General features: G+C 42.2%; 2 protein-coding genes and 1 long non-coding RNA gene across 4 annotated transcripts in view; 1 reads left to right on the top strand and 2 right to left on the bottom strand.

The window, feature by feature from the left end:
- Positions 1 to 376: 376 nt before the first annotated feature.
- Positions 377 to 5,871, bottom strand: LOC144294096 (uncharacterized). Of its 2 annotated transcripts, XR_013361494.1 has the most exons (3): positions 5,398 to 5,807; positions 3,491 to 3,607; positions 377 to 2,895 (listed from the first exon to the last, which is right to left on the bottom strand). XR_013361494.1 is itself a non-coding variant. In XM_077865677.1 (2 exons), exons 1-2 carry the CDS (start codon positions 5,725 to 5,727, stop codon positions 2,740 to 2,742), a joined length of 486 nt encoding a protein of 161 aa, XP_077721803.1. In that variant the 5' UTR covers positions 5,728 to 5,871; the 3' UTR covers positions 377 to 2,739. The 2 variants fall into 2 exon arrangements, 1 of the variants encoding a protein (XP_077721803.1); XM_077865677.1 differs by lacking the exon at positions 3,491 to 3,607 and having other exon boundaries at positions 5,398 to 5,871.
- On the top strand, positions 5,554 to 9,275 carry RPL14 (ribosomal protein L14). Its single transcript, XM_077865676.1, has 6 exons — positions 5,554 to 5,688; positions 6,142 to 6,243; positions 6,824 to 6,918; positions 8,493 to 8,592; positions 8,683 to 8,736; positions 8,947 to 9,275. Exons 1-6 carry the CDS (start codon positions 5,686 to 5,688, stop codon positions 9,223 to 9,225), a joined length of 633 nt encoding a protein of 210 aa, XP_077721802.1. The 5' UTR covers positions 5,554 to 5,685; the 3' UTR covers positions 9,226 to 9,275.
- LOC144294098 (uncharacterized) overlaps positions 8,078 to 19,379 on the bottom strand; it is a 12,792-nt gene continuing 1,490 nt past the window's right edge. Inside the window, exon 3 of the long non-coding RNA XR_013361498.1 lies at positions 8,078 to 16,639. This is a non-coding gene — a long non-coding RNA (uncharacterized LOC144294098). The remainder of the gene's footprint in view (positions 16,640 to 19,379) is intronic.

Genomic DNA, 19,379 nt, shown 5'->3' with positions numbered 1-19,379 from the left:
ATCTGCTTTTACATGTTCCTGGAGCTTGTTCTGAATTTAGGGGCCTATTAGCTTGACCAGTGAATTTTGCAATTGTTCAACTGTTTCCAGAGTACATAGCTAACATTTTCTTCTAACAGTGGGCTCCTGTTCCATATTATAATGTGAGAAAGTATATATAATCTTAGTGTCAGTGAGCTTTCCATGCAATAGAATATTCTGTCTTCCACAGAGTATAAGGAGTTTAATGGTCTATTTTAGGGCATGACAACTTCTTTCTATCAACAGCTTCTTACACTCAAAAAGCAACAGAAGCCTCACCTTTGCTGTGGCCTTACCACATCCCATAGAGCTGCTATATTTCCCAAGCATTTTCTTGACACTGGACCAATATTTCTTTTTTTTTTTAAAGATTTTATTTATTTATTTGAGAGAGAGGGAGACAGAGAAAGAGAGAGCAGCAGGGGGAGCAGCAGAGGGAGAAGCACATTCCTTAATGAGCAGGGAGCCTGATGCCTGACTCCATCCCAAGACCCTGGGATCATGACCTGACTGAAGGTAGACGCTTACCATGCTGAGCCACCCAGTTGCCCCAGGACCAATCTTTGAAAAGCACAGAACCCAACACTGACTCTTTGGTTGCTAGACACAAAAAACAGACCACAAAATACCCCATCCAGGAATTTGGAGTATTGGACAAATTCATACTGCTGAAGGAGCTGGGTGCTATATCCCAAGAGTCCTGACCCATTCTAGAGTCCATCATCTCTGGAAGCTGGAAGTGAGCAACCAATGAGATGGTTAAAAACCCTCATTTTCTGGGATGCCTGAGTGGCTCAGTGGTTGAGCTTCTGCCTTTGGCTCAGGGTTTAATCCTGGCTCTGGGGATCAAGTTCCGCAGCGGGCTCCTTGCAAGGAGCCTGCTTCTCCCTCTATGTCTCTGCCTCTCTCTCTCTCTCTATCTCTCATGAATGAATAAATAAAAACAAAACAAAGCCTTCCTTTTCTCTTACTCAGGTCCCCATGATTTAATAGCCAAATGTCTTCCACATTGTGGGTACCTTTCTCATACCAGAATATGTCATTACCTGTGATTTGTGACTTTATCTCCTGCTTTACAACATAGAAGATCTAAAACTTCCCCATTGATAAAACCTTCAGAGTTCTTTCCTTCTATATGTATTATCAGCATTTCTGTGGTGTAAAAAAATTACCTCTAAGAGAGTAAAATCTTCATAGCTCTTCCTTCAGGCAGACAAAAGAGATACAAATAAACACAGCTATAAAGTTAAAAAGAAACACTATTTCTTCCAATGAATACTACATCTATAGTGTCATAATAACTTTCTTCGAGGCTTTGAAGACTATTGCTTTCTTACTAAGAAACTTTGTTCTCTAAAATCAAAGACTCTCTGAAACGCTGGTGCTTGGAATTTTATCAGTAAAAATGAAACCGTTTCAACTTACCACTCAGATAAGAAGCTTCAGAAAAGTGGTTTCTACACAAAGTTCTCAAAGAAACAGGACCATGGGTCCATTTTGCTGTCTAGGACTAATGTTGACCCCTTTAAACAGTCCTGCTTTGCACTGAGCCTATCAAAACAGTATTTCATTTAAATTTCATTTAAACTTTACACCTGCCCACAATTCTGTAACTCTCTTTTCCTTCTTTTGGTTAAAAGCCTCATGGTGTCTCTGGTGTGCAGTCTCCCTCATTACAATGAATCAACACACCTGATTTTGCAGGACTACAGGTTTATTCCTGATGGTTTTAGGTTGAAACAGCTGTGACTCTGTCTTTCTCTGCTTTGGGTTTCCTAAGACGAAAATCCTGAAAACAGATGTACCATACACTTCTTTTCACTCCTAAATATATCATGCCAAGTAGGCATACATATGACTACCATGCCAGTTTGGTGATAACTGTGATGTGTTCACATCCCAAAGAGGTTACAGGAACAAGAAAGAAGTCAGGGTTCTGGGTAGGTTTCTGTGCACTTCTCGAACAGGCTTAGATTTCTGTTTTGGGCCCCCCACAAACATTCTGCCTGCTGAACCCACACTTCCACCCTCCTGACTGACAGAAACAAACGAGACGCCTGCCTCAGCTGAAGCTGGCAGGTACTCCTGGTTACAGGCGGACAGTCCTGGACACGGCGACACCTGCCGGGACCCCAGGGGGAAGTGGGCTGCTGCTGTCGTCCCCCGCGTCCCCAGGTGAGGACCCGGGACCAGCGCGACCCCTCTGCTCGGTGCTCCCTCGCAGAAACCCCACGCGGGCGCCCGCCCAGCCCCTCACATCCATCTCTTGCCATAAGCAAGCGCAAGACGGCGCGGCTTCAGCAGGACACAGCTTCCGAGGAGCCCACGGGAAGGCTCAACGAAGGAACCCAGCCTGAGAGCGAGCGCCAGCGCGCCGCCCCAAGGTCCACCCGCGCCGGCCTCGGCCCGCCCTCCCTCCCGGGGATTGGACGAGCCGGGGCGACGTCCGGCCGGGGCGTGACTCCGCGGGGAGGAGCCGAGCCCACCACGCAGCGTGCCCCGGACGCCATCTTGGATCCTGGCGCGGTCCGGAGCTGCCCTTCCTCCCGGTGATTGGATGAGGCCGTTGGGCGGCCGGGAAGGGGCGTGTCCAGCCACCCCGCGCCGCTCGCTCGCTGGGTCCGGTGGTCTGGCCCCCGAAGTGTGTAGCTGTTAATGATGGTCCTGCTCGTTCCTGGACGCCCGCGACCTCCGGAGGCACATGAGGCTTAGTTGGATTTACGTACCCATTCCAATGGAGCTTCGAAGAAGTCTCAAAACCGCTTGGGAGTTGGTTGGGGTGGGATCTTTAGATGCTTCTTCAAGGACGTGCTGTCGTTCTTCAGGGCGAGTGGGATCATATTCTAGGAAGAGGGGGCACAACTGCACGAAGAGCTGCGAAGAGATTAGGGGTGAAGGACGCAGAAGTGGCAGGAGGAAAATGCGAGGAAGGTGCTGGGGTGAGATTGTGGGGAACTTTGAATGCCAGGCTAGGGAGTGTGGACTTTATCCTGTAGAATACGGGGTAAAATGAACATTCGGAGGCTGAACACTGGTGTAACCAACACCTAGATGAACAAACGTCACCAAGAGCTCAGAAGCCCCTCTTCCACCCCAGCCACTGCTACCTGTACCAAGGTTAAACATGATCATTATTCCTAACTACCATAGATCGCCCGTTATGAATTTTATATAAATTAAATCACACAACATATACTCTTTGTATGTGGCTTATTTTACTCAGTGTTATGTGTATTGTTCCTTATAGTTACTGTTGACTCCATTGCTAACAGCTTTTATCTATTCACGTATTTATGGCCTTTGAGTAGTTTCCAGTTTGGGGCTATTACCCAAAAAGTGCTGCTATGAACTTTCTTATTCATGCCTTTTGCTTTGTAAATTATAAAGCAAGATCCCAAGGCTTAAAAACCAATTCATTCACTACCCATTCATTGAGCCTACTATACGGAAAAAAAAAAAAATGGGGCACCTGGGTGACTCCGTTGGTTATGTGTCTGCCTTTGGCCAGGGCCTGGGATCAAGTCCTGCAAGGAGCCTGCTTCTTCCTCTCCCTCTGCTGCCACTGCCCCCTGCTTGTGTGTGCTCTCTGTCAAATAAAATTAAAAAAGAAAAGAAAAGAAACAACAAAAAAATGGCCAAGGTCCTGCCCTCATGGAACTTATTCCAACTGGTATAAAACTATAATCTCTATGGACAGAAAAATAAGTCAAACAATTGCAATTATGATAACAACTCTGAGGAAATTTAAAAATTGAGCTAGAAAAAGAGGAAGGGGACTAATATTTTTATTATTATTATTTTTTTAGGTGGTAAGTTTTTCAGAAGAGATCTCTAGAAAAATATACAAGACATGGTTGGTACTGCTATACAAGGAGTATGAACAGAGGGAAGAGCATTCCTGGCAGAAGAGTCACCCTGTGAAAAACTCATAGACCAGGAGAGGACTTGTCCTGTTCAAGACCAATGTAGTCGAGGCACAATGAAGATGGGAAAGGAGAGATGGCTCAGGTGTGTTTGAATGTAGGAGCATATGATGCAGGGCCTATGTAGGCTACAGTAAGAAGTTTAGATTTTATTGTAAGTACTGTAGAGAACCATTGAAGTGTTTTAACAATGAAGTGATGTTATCTGACTTATGTTTTTACAAGATCCCTCTGATGAGTAGAGAATAGATTAAGGGAAGCAATGGAGAAAGTAGATCATTTAGGAGGCTGATGGAACAGTCCTGGGAAATACTGACACAGAGCTTAGACGAAAGGACTGAAAGACTTTTGGGAATTGCCAGTACAATGATCACCTTAACCTGGTGATGATGATGGCAAAGAGATAGCCTAAGCTTGTAGTCTTATGTTTTGCATCAAAGGCACAGCATTTCTACTAAAAGTGCATAATCTGAATCTGATCACCGGAGAAACTTTAAGTCCATATTAAGAGATAGTCTACAAACCAACTAGCCTGTATTTTAAGATATCAGTATTATGAAAGAGAAAGATGTAAAAACTATTCTAGATTTTAAGGCTAGACATGACAGCTTCCAATTTGTAATCCTCCATTCCATCACGAACCAGGAAACAAAACTTTATTTATTTGCACTAAAGGACATAAGTGGGACAACTGATAACACGTGAATAAAACTACCAAATAAATGATAGATTACATTGGTATAGTTTTCCTGATTTTGTTCATTGTACTGATATGTAAGATGATGTCTTTTTTTTTTCTTTTTTTTTTTAGTAAATAGCACATTTAAGTGCTGTTAAGAGATAAAGGAACATCATATATAACATTCTCTAAAAGGACTCAGAAAAAAAATGATAGAAAGATAAAGCAAACAGAAATGTTAACATTTGGGGAGAGTTGCCTTGGTGGCTTAGTCAGTGAAGCATCAGACTCTTGATTTCCGCTCAGGTCATGAGATCAAGCCCTAACTCCAGCTCTGCACTGGGTGTGGAGCCCGCTCAAGACTGTCTCTCTCGGGCAGCCCAGGGCCTGATCCTGCAGTCCCGGGAGTCCCACGTCAGGCTCCCTGCATGGAGCCTGCTTCTCCCTCTGCCTGGGTCTCTGTCTCTCATGAATAAATAAAATCTTCAAAAAAAAAAAAAAAAAAAAAAAAGACTCTCAATAATGTAAGATTATTTGGGTAATTTAAAAGAAGCGCTTATTGGAATTCTTTGTGCTAGTTTTGCAACTTTTCTGTTAAGTCTAAATTACTTTAAAATAAAATGGTAACAGAATTGCTGGGATTACTTAGGGAGAGAAAAAAAATTCTAGTACTAAGCCGTAACAACATTTAAGCAAAAATCTGAAATACTTAGGAGAAAGGGAAGGAAAAGTGGAAGAATGTTACAAGAAGTAAAACAATGCGGGCAGAGTTACATCGAAAGGCACAGCCGTGCGCTCCTCTTCACCCTGAAGTCCTAAGAGGCGGCAGGCCCCTCCCCAGCCAGGCGGTACCCCCGGAGCTAAGCTCCCTGCCAGCCCCTGCGATGCCGCTGCCGACCGACTCCGCCGAGTTTTCCCAGCGAGCATGCGTGCACGTACGCACGTACGACCCCAGCCAATCGGCGCTGACGTCGGCGGCTCGTCAGGCGCGGGGGCGGGGCGGCCGTCCACACATGCGCACGGGCGGGCGGGCCTTCTTCCTTCTCGCCGAACGCCGCCAACATGGTGAGTGTCGCTGTGCCGGGCTCCTGGGCTGGAGGCCATGCCGCTCCACCTCAGCCTGGGAGGGGGAAACGAGGGCCTGGAATGACGCCCATCGGGTCTTAGGTGGCGAATGGAGAGGGTCCCTGGGCGGGCGGAGCACTGAGCTGAGGAGCTTCCGGGGCGCGCGGCCGCCGAGCGCGTGGAGGGCCGTGCAGGCCGGGTGCGCCTGGGGCCTCGCGTGCGCCGCGCGGCCCGGCCAGTCTGGGGCGTTGGAGAGCCCGTAGCCCTGGAGGCCGGCGGCAACCCTGTTTTTGCCGCTGCCGTCTCTGCGTATTTCCTGCGTCCATCAGATCGTCCGTGGCATTTGGGCGTGTTCCCTAACGTTCTTTCTCGCTGTGCTTAGTTACGCAGCCTTTGAGTTGCAGAGCCTTATCAACTAATGAGTCTCGTTGTCTCTCTCGCCCTCGATTTTAGGTGTTCAGGCGTTTCGTGGAGGTTGGCCGGGTGGCCTACGTCTCCTTTGGGCCTCATGCCGGGAAACTGGTCGCGATTGTAGATGTTATTGATCAGAACAGGGTAAGTGTAAGGAAAAGTGTCAGTCTCCCACGCCAATCCATGACCGATAGGGCAGTATCGTAATGGTAATGGTCGTCTTCCCAACGGCCCTCTAAGGGCGGGAGTGTTGCGGTAGTTTTATTTTACCTTTAAGGAGACAGTTGGTGCGAAGTGGGGATTTCGAGCACAGACTGGAGTTGGCCAGCATCGCTGAGTTTCCGTGTTCTCTCTGCCACTTAGGCTAGCCAGACCGATTAGCCAGTTATGGGTGGAAACACTGGTGAGGTTTCAGGGAGTTAGAACAAAGTCAGGCACGCAGCTTCCTGTGCCCTTGTGTGCTCTTGTTGGTGTTTGAGAACCGCAAACTAAGAGGTCAACCAAAGACCGTGAATGAACATGATGTTGATTGTTAGAAGCATAAGGATCAAAGACTTAAAAATTGCCCAGTAAGTTACACTTACTACTACGGATAATAGGTTTATCTTTCTTCAAAACATTTAGATTAAATAGAGATTTGGTGGTTCTAAAAGGACAAATATATAGATCTGCTTGGGGTGCTGTTACGTTCTGCACTGAAATTTTTTTATCTTACGTGTTCTAGGCTTTGGTTGATGGACCCTGCACTCAGGTGAGGAGACAGGCGATGCCATTCAAGTGCATGCAGCTGACTGACTTCATCCTCAAGTTCCCTCACAGGTAACTATCCACCACTCAACACCCCTCCCCCAGCTTTGTACTGATAAAAATTTGCTTAGTTTAATTGAGAAAATGTTTTTGCTGTCTTGTTTCTTGAGAATGTAGTACAGAAGAAGGATTTTCGTTATAGAAGTGGGTGGCCATTTTTAAAATTTTTTAAATGTTCTGTGATTATTCCACTCTGCCTTCTCTGGCTTTAATTTTCCAGATTTACCACCCTCTTTCTCTTGCCCCCTTTCAGGATTTACACAACAAAGACCTCTCTGGAATTCTGGTCTCCCAGACATATTTTAGTCACCTTAGTCACCGTTAGCTTCAAAACAAAAATACTAAATACTTTTTCTTAGAATAGCAGCTATCATTAGTTGAGCTTTTAGTGTGTGTCAGTTAATAAGTGTTTAAAGTACGTCATCTCATTTTGACAGGTACTAAAGAGGTTCTCTTACTAGCTGCTTAGGGAATTGAAGTCAGTAGTGATTTTTTTCTTGACATGATAGAGGTTATGGAAATTAAAATACTGGTGGTTACACTTTGGCTATTTCAACTACAATGGCAGTTGCAGTGGAACATGCTGTAAAGTGTACTGGTACATCTTTTTAAGCATGCAGGCTTTGGTACTTGAAATATTTGAAGGAAACTTCAAAATGGTTAGACTTTGTGGTGTTTAGCCACATTCCTTTAAGCAGTATTGTACAGAAGGCCCAAGGATTAGCTTTACCTCATTCTTTTTTTTTTTTTTTTTTAATTTTCTAAGATTTTATTTATTTATTCATGAGAGACACAGAGAGGCAGAAGGAAAAGCAGGCTCCCTGTGGGACTGCTCCACAGGGAGCCTGATGCAGGACTCGATTCCAGGCAGACTGCTGAGCCACCCATGTGTCCCTTTTTAAGATTTTGAGAGGGCACAAGCAGTGGGGAGGGGCAGAGGGAGAGGGAGAAGCAGGCTCCCCGCTGTGCAGGTAGCCCAATGTGGGGCTCCATCCCAGGACCTCAGGACCACGACCTGAGCGGTAGGCAGATGCTCAACTAATCAAGCCACCCAGGTACCCGCTTTACCTCATTCTTTATGAAAAGGAAATTGCTTTCTATAATCTCCATAGAGTGATGTTATATACAAGATCAGAGGTGATTTTTAAATACAGAAAATAAGCTGATTTGCTTTTGTTTTTTTTTTTTTTAATTACAATGGCTTGTTTGAGGGGTGCCTGGCTGGCTCTGAAGAGCACGTGACTTAACTTTGGGGTTATGAGTTCAAGCTCCATATTGGAACTAGAGCTTACTTTAAAAGTAAATAAAAACAAAACTGAAAAATTTAAAATACATAAAATCATGCGCTTTGGATTATAAGAAATCCTGGTTTAGTGAACAACATTCAAGTAAGTAAAAGACGTAATGTGCTAAGTGGTATGTGGTGTATGGAGTCACCAAGAGCTGGAAGTACAATGAATGTGAAGCGTGCTTTTGGCTTATGCTTTTTAAATTAAGGGGGCATAAACTATGCTTTCAGAGGGCTCAAAGCTGTCCTTGTGTGGCTTCAAAGCTGGTTCCTTATTCTGGTCTTGGCTCTTTCCTAGTGCTCGCCAGAAGTATGTCCGGCAAGCCTGGCAGAAGGCTGATATCAATACAAAATGGGCAGCTACAAGATGGGCCAAGAAGATTGAAGCCAGAGAAAGGGTAATGGTTTAGGATCATTTGAATTGTGACCTTTTCTTTTGGGGGAAGGTGATAGGTCATGTGAGTGATTATGTGCTTTATTTTTGACAGAAAGCCAAGATGACAGACTTTGATCGTTACAAAGTCATGAAGGCAAAGAAAATGGTAAGTTTTTAAATTATTTCAGGATTTTTATATTCTAACTAACCCTAAACTTGGCTAGTAATTCTGCTTGCTTGAGCTTAGTGTCGACCAAAGTTGAATTCATACGGGTTTTAGGTTTGTTTTCTTACATATGCATTCCGTACGTATAGGTTAGACAAAATAGTTTTTTATGTGCATATATGACAAATAACTTATATTGAATTTTTTCAGAGGAACAGAATAATCAAGCTTGAAGTTAGGAAGCTACAAAAAGCAGCTCTCCTGAAAGCTTCTCCTAAAAAAGCACCTGCTGCTAAGGGTGCGGCGGCAGCACCTGCTGCAAAGGTTCCAGCCAAAAAGGTGGCTGCTGCGGGCAAGAAGGCTCCAGCCCAGAAGGTTCCTGCCCCGAAAGCTGCAGGCCAGAAAGCAGCACCTCCAAAGGCTCAGAAGGGTCAGAAAGCTCCAGCCCAGAAAGCACCTGCTCCGAAGGCATCTGGCAAGAAGGCATAAAAAACATAAGAGGCTGTTATAAATAAGTAATAAAGGTTCTTTTTGACACATTGGCAAGTGCACTTAATCTGTGGCGTAAAGTCTGTTGCTAGAGTCAGGATTTTGAAGCAGAATGTTGGGATTGTTAATGTTGTCATTAGAGAATTGGTTCTTTAGCCTCGGTCTGTCCAGATTTTATAAAACCATCACAAAGTCATAGCTAGTGTGTTCATGGGAAATAGATCATTTCAAAGACCGCGTAACTTTTTCCCCTTGTACAAATACATTTCCTATAAATAAAGTCCCAGCAGCATTTGATGCTTAAGAGTTTAGCAATTTTTCTTTAGAAAATGTACTATATATAAGAAAACAAGACAAGTACACAATACATTATGGTATGATAAAGTTTCTCTTACTTATTTTTATTCTCAGAAGTTGGCTTCCGAGCCTCACTGAGATTAATGGGGACAAAACTCAATGGCAACAAGCCATTGAGGATTTCCAGAGTAATCCCTCAGATTTAGGTCCTATTGGATTGAATCTTAAGAGAAAAATAATAGGAAGATCAAGGTGGTACAAGTTTGGCAGTATTTTCACTTTGATGGTTCTAAACCAAGAGGCAGTAGTACCACCATTTAGTAGGCCTTGGCAGATTGGGTTAGAAGGAAAGTAAGCCAAATAATGCCAAGTTTCTGGTTTGTACTTCGGGCTCATTGTGAAGGAAAAAGAATTGGAATAAGGTTATTCTGGGGATATGAGTTTGAAGCCACCACACAGACTTGTAGCCTGGTAGGTAAGGATGCCGACAACCTGCATTTAGGTCCTGCCTCTGCTACCTAAATGCTGTGTGATTTAGGCTTGCTCCTTATCCTCAATCCTGATAGGCTGTGTGGTGGTGTGCTTCATGGAGTAGGGAAGTTAAATTATGAATGGACAGCCCCATGACTGGTTCACAGTAATAGCTGTGATAGTTGTGACATGGCTCTTAAAGACAGGTTTGCAGGTATGTGAGCAGTCACTCCAGATTGCCCAGTGATAGAGATGAACAGAAAGATTGGGAAGGAGTGTTTAGAGGTGGGCAACCAATGGGGCCACGGAAGCCACAGAATGTTGGTTGAGCTTGTCAAAGTGAGGGGAAAAAGGCAGTGAGGGAGTTTGGAGGTTGCAATTTCATGAAATTGGAATGATGGACGTGTGGATGCTTCTAGAAAAGCAGCTAATAAGAGGAAAAGAGGTTTTTGAGAAAGAATGGGGCCTAGAGGAGGGATTGATAGAACCTTTGAAGAGGAAAGAAGTGGGTTTAGAAGCTAGATGTGTTTAGTTTCACTGTCAGAAAATTGAGAGTGTGGTATCTGAATTTCTTGAGTTAGAACACGAGAAAGGAAGAGGGATATAGATTTGAAATTGCTCATGGAATAGAGAGGAAAGTGCTTCTGTCAGATTGTCATTGATTTGAAAGTCCTTTTACCTCCAATCTGTGTGCTGTCTATACTCAGGATGAGAAAGCTTCAGGGTGGAAGCATTTACACTGCACCTACACGGTAGCACAATACGGTACAGCAGAAATTGGAAAATTCCAGTCTAGGGGACCTGCTGGAAAGTGAGGTATAAGGCACTTGTAAAGGAGTGGGAAGAATGTATGGGTAGCTCAGCTGGTTAACTCTGCTTCTGGCTCAGGTCGTGCTCCTGGAGTCCTGAGATGAAGCCCGGCGTTGGGCTCTCTGTTGAGGAGGTTGCCTCCCTCTCCCTCTGCCACTGCTACTTGGACTCACTCTCAAATAAATAAAATCTTAAAAAAGAGTGGTAAGTACAATAGGTGGTGGACCCAGATAATAAAGATTTTTTATTTAGGTTGTAATCCTCAGAAAAATCCATCTGGCAGCATTGTCTGGATTGGATTGGGGGTTTGGAAGAGGATATCTGGAAATATTAAAATACAGAGGTGTATAATCCGCTCTGTTTATAGAGGATTGCGTACTTATCCACTTACCTTATTAGGTAAGCATTATGGAGACAGCATTATGAGAGACAGCATTATGAGAGAATATAGGTTTCAGACTCCGAAACTTCAGACTTCAATCCTGTCATGCAGCCCCAGCTCATTCTTGTACTTCATGTAAGTCTTCTCTGAAGAATAGGGACCCTGATAACCTGCCTTACACAATATTGTGGCAAGGATCAAATGAGATAGTGTGGACAAGGTCCATATTCCCCCCACAAACCTAAGAGTTCTTTTCACACATTAGGTTCTCTATTTTGGGTTTAATTAATGTTGAGGTAAACTGGTCCTCTAGGCAAAATTGGGCTGTTGGATAGTTTGCTTTTCAGAGAGCCTCTGCCCCTTTGGCAGCCTCCATTTTCCAGGTAATCAGTATCTCCCAAATGTGACACCCCACAAGAATTTGTCTTGAATTCCATTTTCTCAACTTCACATGTTTACCCCTTTACCCCTCATCTGTTGGTTATCTTTTAGTACCAAAGTTATTAAGGTTACCTCTAGGTCCTTCAGCTAGCTGAATTTATTTTTATTCAGAGTAAATTATGGATATATCTACATTGTAATAAAAATATTAGAATTGAGATTAAAGGGCCCCTTGATTATCTCTACTACAATTGCATTATCTTGCAAAGGAAACCATTGTGTATGTCCTTGCAGACATTTTCCATGCATTTAAAATAGACATGATAGAGTTTGCTTGTTTTAAACAAATCTTACACTGTGTATATTCTGCAACTTTTTCTTTTTAATACATCTGGAGATCTTATCTAGTCAGCCCCTATTGATCTACCTAATTATCTTCTACATAATAATTCCTAGTGTGAATGTTGGTGCTACCTATTGAAGTTCATTGTGGAGGTTTATTTGATCTCTATTGATAGACTAAGAATGGTGCCAATTTTCTTGTCATAAACAGTACACTTGTGAATATCCTTGCATGTTCCTCCTTCGGTACATGTCATTTTTTATTTGAGGCGCATTACCAGTCCGTGCACTTGCTGGGTTTAAGAATGCATGCATGATTTGTTTTGTTTTGTTTTGTTTTTTAAAAGATTTCATTTATTTATTTGACAGAGAGAGCAGGGGGAGTGGGAGAAGGAGAAGCAGACTCCACCAAGCAGAGAGAATGAAATATGGGCCTCAATCCCAGGACCTAGAGATCATGACCTGAGCTGAAGGCAGATACTCAACCAACTAAGCCATCCAGGCACCCCTGAATGCATGTTTTTAATCACTCCTTGCAGGTTCTACCAATTTAGGAGATGGTAGGTTCTACCAATTTAGACTTGCTCTATCAATTTAGACTTAAATCAGCAGTGAATGAGGACGTTCCTGCCTGACAATCTTGAACTGCTGATATCTTACATTTCTGCCAATCCAGTATGTGAAAAGTAGTATGTTACCTTAATTTGCGCTTTCCTGGACCAATATTACTAATTACCCTAGCTTTACATTCTGTTTAGCCATTAAGGCAAGTCCTTCTTTAGAGTTATTTCAAATTCTTTTTCCTTTAGTAACCATATACATTTTCGCTTTCAGATAAATTTTATTTTTTAAAAAAAGATGTATCCATTCATTTTAAAGAGAGTAGGAGAGCTTGCATTCAAGTGGGGTGAGGGGCAAAGGGAAAGAATTTTCAAGCAGACTCTCTGCTGAGCATGGAGTCGCTGCAGACTTTGATCTCATGACACTTGAGATCATGACCTGAGCAGAGACCAAGAGTTGGAAGCTCAACCCACGAGCCACCCAGATGCCCTTAACTTTCAGATAAATTTTAGAATTTGCTTGTTGAGTTATTTAAGTCCTATTGTGATTTTAGGATTGCACTGAATTTATAGATCTATTGGGACATGCCACATCTTTGCAATACTAACTTCTATCCAGGAACATGGTATATATATATCTCCAACTACACAGGTCTTATATGCTTTTCAGAATTACATATATTTCAGTTTTTCCTAGTAATTTTGAACTAGAACCTTTTTAAATTGGGCATTAATGGATATAAAAAGGTTATGAGAGCAGCCCAGGTGGTTCAGCGGTTTAGCGCCACCTTCAGCCCAGGGTGTGATCCTGGAGACCTGGGTTGGAGTCCCAGGTCAGGCTCCCTGCATGGAGCCTGCTTCTCCCTCTGTGTCTGTTTCTCTCTCTTTCTCTCTCTCTCTCTCTCTCTCTCACTGTGTCTCTCATGAATAAATAAAATCTTTTTTTAAAAAAAGATTATGAAATTTTGTATGTGTCCATATTGCTGACCCTTCTTACTAGTTCTAATAGATTTTTTCGGTTGGTTTTCTTGGATGTTTATTGACTTTTTAAAAAGTAATCTCCATGCCTAATGTGGGACTCAAATTCATGACCCTGAGATCAAGAGTTGCATGCTCTACTGACTAGTTACCAGGTGCCCCTAATGGATTTTCTATGCAGATGATCATGAAAATAGCTTCTAATAAAATAGCACTCTACCTCAGTAGGTAAAGTTAGTCTCAGAAAAACAATAGATCCTTAGATGTTTTTAATGGATAAACACTGCAACTTCTTTCAAATGTATGTTCTTGCCACTCCTTTCAAATAGATGTCTTACAAACCATGAGAGACTCCTAACTCCGGGAAACAAACAAAGGGTTGCAGAAGGGGAGGTTGGTGGGAGGGTGAGGTGACTGGGTGACGGGCATTAAGGAGGGCATGTGATGTAATAAGCATTAGGTGTTATACTGTGTTGGCAAATTGAATTTAACGTAAAAAAACAAACAGATGTCTTGAGGATTACCATCCATCACAAGTACCACAAAGTCTTACCTCAGATACCTGAATGTTACAAGGCCCTCAAGATCATTCTTGGAAAGGGCTTCATTTTATACTTCTGTATAAGACAAATCCTGGGCCTGGGTAGCTCAGTCCGTTAAATGTCTGCCTTCAGCTCAGGTTGTAATCCCAGAGTCTCAGGATCGAGCCCTCCATTGTACTTCCTGCTCAGTGGAGAGTCTGCTTCTTCCTCTGCCTCTGCCATTCCCCTAGCTTGTGCTCTCTGGCTCTCTCTGTTAAATAAATAAAATCTAAAAATCAATCAATCAGGGACGCCTGGGTGGCTCAGCAGTTGAGCATCTGCCTTTGGCTCAGGGCATGATCCCAGGGTCCTGGGATTGAGTCCTGTATCAGGCTCCCTGCGAGGAGTCTGCTTCTCCCTCTATGTCTCTGCCTCTCTCTGTGTCTCTCATGAATAAATAAACAAAATCTTTAAAACATAAAAAAGTGAAAAATAAAAATCAATCAAATCCTGTAACTGGTGTGCTAAGGAATAGAAGTCTGTATCAATTCTAGTAATAGTTAATCCTGATTAGTTATATCACTCCTATGAATAGTTACTCAAATAGCTATTTAAATTATTTAAATTCTTTGTATCACATATTTTCGGCTATTTGAGTTTGGGAGAGTTGTGAAAACTCCCTTTATAAGTATGGATTCGTCAATTAGATTTCTATCAGGTTTCTGCTTTACATATATTGAAATGATGTTAGAGACATAAAGATGGGTTGTAATTAGATCTTCATGTGGATTAGCTTTTTCCAAATACAGGTGTCTCTCTTTTAATACTTTCTTCCTTGAATCATTTTTTTCAGACGTTAATATTGTCATTTGTTTCATTTTTTTCATTTTTTTCATTTTGTCATCATTTGATAGATCTTGTTCTACCCTTTCATTTTCAATGTCACTGTGTTATTTTTATTTTGCTTCGGATGTGTCATGTGTAAATAGATTACAACTGTTTTTTTAATCTAATCTGAGTCTCTCCATACATCAGTGCAAGCCGTTTATGTATGCTGCATTTCATTACCCTGTATTTGGACTTCCGTCATCTCTGTTTTCCACTTGCTGGCCTCTGGTATATTCCTCCTCCTTCCCTACACTTCCACCCCTTGTTTCTTGAATTGGTTTTGAAGTCATACCTTCTATTTCTGTTATTTTGTGCATCCACAGAATTAAACCAATATCTGTATCTTTTGCCCATCCTCACTGAACAGTATTTAAAGAGGCAATATGGGGCAACTGGGTGGCTCACTTGGTTAACTGGCTGGTTCTTTTTTAAAAAATATTTAATTAATTAATTTGACAGCTTGAGAGAGCACAAACAGAGGGAGCGGCAGGCAGAGGGAGAGGGAGAAGCAGGCTCTCCACTGCCTGGAGCCCAACATGGGGCTTGATCCCAGGACCCTGAGATCATGACCTGAGCCAAAGGCAGATGCTTAACTGACTAAGCCACTCAGCTGTCCCTAAGTGGTCGATTCTTGATCTCAGCTCCAGATCTCAGGGTCATGAGTTCAAGTCCCACACTGGGCTCCATGCTGAGTGTGAAGCCTATATACATACATAAAGAGGTAACAGGTATTTAGTTTAATATCCTTTACAAAATTGCTTGGTTTACCACTGCTGCTTCTGTCCCACAGCTTCCTCTTGGATTCACAATTTTTTTTTTTAAATTTTCGTAGACTGCATCCTCTAGTATTTCTTTCAGTTAGCATTCACGAGTAATGAACTTTCTGAATACTTGCTTCTCTGAAAGCATTCTTATTTTGCCCTTATATAGATGACCTGGTTTTTATTACAGCATTTCTGATAATGTGTAGGGTTTTTTTTCCCATGTCAACCAATTTTCTAATTCTCTGGACACCAACTGGATGTCCTACAAATTTCTTTTTTTTTTTTCTTTTTTCTTTTTTCTTTTTTTTTAAGTAGGCATGGGGCTTGAACTCACAACCCTGAGATCAAGACCTGGGCTGAGACCAAGAATTGGAGGCTTAACTGACTGAGGCAAAATCAATTTAATTCATGCACTACCCAGAGTTAATGTTGGACCCCACAGCTTAAGGAGTCTGCCACACTTGAGATGTCAATCCCAAGTCCCAGGCCCCCTGCACTTCTGACTACCCAGCTATACATTGGAGTTCCCATGACTCCCTCCCTCAGGTTGGATAACTTACTGGAATGGATTGCAGAACTCAGGAAAATACTATTAACAGCTTATTATAAGGGATACAACTCCGGAGCATCAAAATGGAAGAAGTGCATAGGGTAAAGTGTGAGGGAAGGGGCAAAGCAGTGCACATCCCCTTTCCTGCTTGCCACCCTCCCAGCACCTTGATGTGTTCACCAGCCTGGAAGCTCTCTGAACCCCCCAACCCTTTAGTGTTTTTTAATGGAGGTTCATTATGTAGGCATAATTGGTTAAATCATTGACCACTGGTGATTAACTCAGTCTCCAGTCCCTCTCTGCTCCAGGGGGTGGGGGTGAAAGTTCTAGTCACATGGTTGGTTCTTCTGGTGACCAGTCCCCATCCCGAAGCTCCCTAGGACCCCCAGCCACCTGTCTCCATTCTCATACAAAAGGACACTCTTATTATCCTCAGACGTTCAAAGTTTAGAAGCTTCCTGTGTTGGGACCTGGGGAGAAAGAGGAAAGTCATAACAAAAGATGCTCCTATCATCCCTATCACTCAAGAAATTAAGCTCTTAGGAATTCTATGCCAGGAACTGGAGAAGAAGACCAAATAAATATTTCTTATTATCACAACATTACATCTTATGTCTGTGTAATAGCCTAGCTCTTTAGAGTTTTAAATTCAAAATGACTTTCCTTTAGAACTTTGTAGAACAGCCTCCAGTGCCCTTATTTGATCTTACTGTGGACTAAGTGCTTTTAGTAAAAGCGGGTTCAGGAATAAGAATTTGTTGACGTCTTTATTCCAGCCACTTTACACAAGTCTCATTTCCTTTTCACAATATTCCTATTTTCAGAAGAAGCTAAAAGGTGAAACAAGTTTACTTATTTAGTAAATATTTTGGGAGTGCCTACTAAAAGAGCTCACAGTCTACTTGGAAGAATGACACTGAAAAAGCTGATGTCAGCATGTAGTAAGTACTGTTACCAGGATAAGCATGGGGACCCTGGAAGGCCATCACCTAGGACATCAGAAAATCTTGTTCAAGTGACAGCTATTCTACTTTTTTTTCCAAATTTTTTAAAAATTCAAGGTAGTTAACGTACAGTGCAATATCGGTTTCAGGAGTAGAATTCAGTGATTTATCACTTATATACAACACCCAGTGCTCATCACAAGTGCCCTCCTTAATACCCATCACCCACCTAGCTCATTCTCCACTCACTTCCCTCTGTAACCCTCAGTTTATTCTTCATTGTTAAGAGTCTCTCATGGCTTGCTTCCCTCTCTTTTTGTCTCTCCTCCCCATATGTTTAACTGTTCTGTTTCTTAAATTCTACACATGTGAAATTATATGGTATTTGCCTTTCTCTGACTTATTTCACTTAGCATAATATACTCTAGCTCCATGCACATCATTGCAAATGGCAAGAGTTCATTCTTTTTGATGGCTGTGTAATATTCCATTGTACACATATGCCATGTCTTCTTTATCCATTCATCAGTCAATAGACATTTGGGCTCTTTCCATAGTTTGGCTATTGTTGCTAATGCTGCTATAAACATAGGGTGCATGTGCTCCTTCAAATATATATTTTTGTATTCTTTGGGTAAACAGTAGTGCAATTGCTGGGTTAGAGGGTAGTTCTATTTTTAACTTTTTGAGAAACCGCCATACTATTTTCCAGAGTGGCTGCACCAGCTTGCATTCCCACCAACAGTACAAGAGAGTTCCCCTTTCTCCACATCCTTGCCAACATCTGTTGTTTCCTGAGTTGTTAATTTTAGTCATTCTGACAGGAGTGAGGTGGCATCTCATTGTAGTTTTAAGATTTTTATTTATTCATGAGATACACACAGAGAGAGGCAGAGAGAGGGAGAAGCAGGCTCTTTGCAGGAAGCCTGATGTGGGACTTGATTCCAGGACTCCAGATCACACACTGAGCCGAAGGCAGATGCTCAACCACTGAGCCACCCAGGCGTCCTTCATTGTCATTTTGATTTGTATTTCCCTGATGATGAGTGATGTTGAGCATCTTTTCATGTGTCTGTTAGCCATCTGGATGTCTTCTTTGGAAAAGTGTCTATTCATGTCTCCTGCCCATTTCTTAACTGGATTATTTGTTTTTTTTGGTGTTGAGTTTGAGAAGTTCTTTATATAGATTTTGGATTCTAGCCCTTTATTAGATATGTCATTTGCAAATATCTTCTCCCTTTTTGTAGGTTGCCTTTAGTTTGTTTCCTTCACTGTGCAGAGGCTTTTTATCTTAATGAAGTCCCAATAGTTCTATTGTTTTGGTTTCCCTTGCCTCTGGTAAAGTTCTAGTAAAAAGTTGCTATGGACGATGTCAAAGAGGTTGCTGCCTCTGTTCTCCTTTAGGATTTTGATGGTTCCCTGTCTCACATGTAGGTCTTTCATCTATTTTGAATTTATTTTTGGGTATGGTATAAGAAAGTGGTCCAGTTTCATTCTTCTGCATGTTGCTGCCCAGTTTTCCCAAGATCGTTTGTTGAAGAGACTTTTTTTTCCATTGGATATTCTTTCCTGCTTTGTCGAAGATTAGCTGACCATAGAGTTGGGTTTTCTATTCTGTTTGTTCCATTGATCTGTGTGTTTTTGTGTCAGTACCATACTGTCTTGGTCACTACAGCTTTGTAATTATTTTGAAGTCTGGAATCATGATGTCTCCTGCTTTGCTTTGCTTTTTCAGGATTGCTTTGGCTATCCAGGGTCTTTTGTGATTCCATATACACTTTAGGATTGTTTGTTCTAGGTGGCTCAGTGGTTTAGCACCTGCCTTTGGCCCAGGGGGTGATCCTGGGGTTCCGGGATCGAGTCCCACATCGGGTTCCCTGTGTAGAGGCTACCTCTCTGTGTCTCTCATGAATAAATAAGTAAATCTTTAAAAAAAAAAAAAAAAAAAGGTTGTTCTAGCTCTGTGAAAAACGCTGGTAGTATTTTGATAAGGATTGCATTAAATGTATAGATTGCTTTGAGTAGTATAGAAATTTTAACAATGTTCTTCCAATCCATGAGCATGGAATGTTTTTCCATTTCTTTGTTGTCCTCTTTACTTTCTTTCATAAGTGTTCCATAGTTTTCAGAGTACAGATCTTTTATTTCTTTCATTAAGTTTATTCCTAGGTATCTTATTATTTTTGGTGCAATTGTAAATGGGATTGATTCCTTGATTTCTTTTTCTGCTGCTTCGTGATTGGTGTATAGAAATGCAACAGATTTT

The sequence above is a fragment of the Canis aureus genome, chromosome 22, assembly GCF_053574225.1.
Source record: "Canis aureus isolate CA01 chromosome 22, VMU_Caureus_v.1.0, whole genome shotgun sequence".
Classification (NCBI taxonomy): Eukaryota; Metazoa; Chordata; class Mammalia; order Carnivora; family Canidae; genus Canis; species Canis aureus.
Note: the sequence above shows the minus strand (reverse complement) of the source record. Positions and strands in the feature narration are given on the sequence as shown.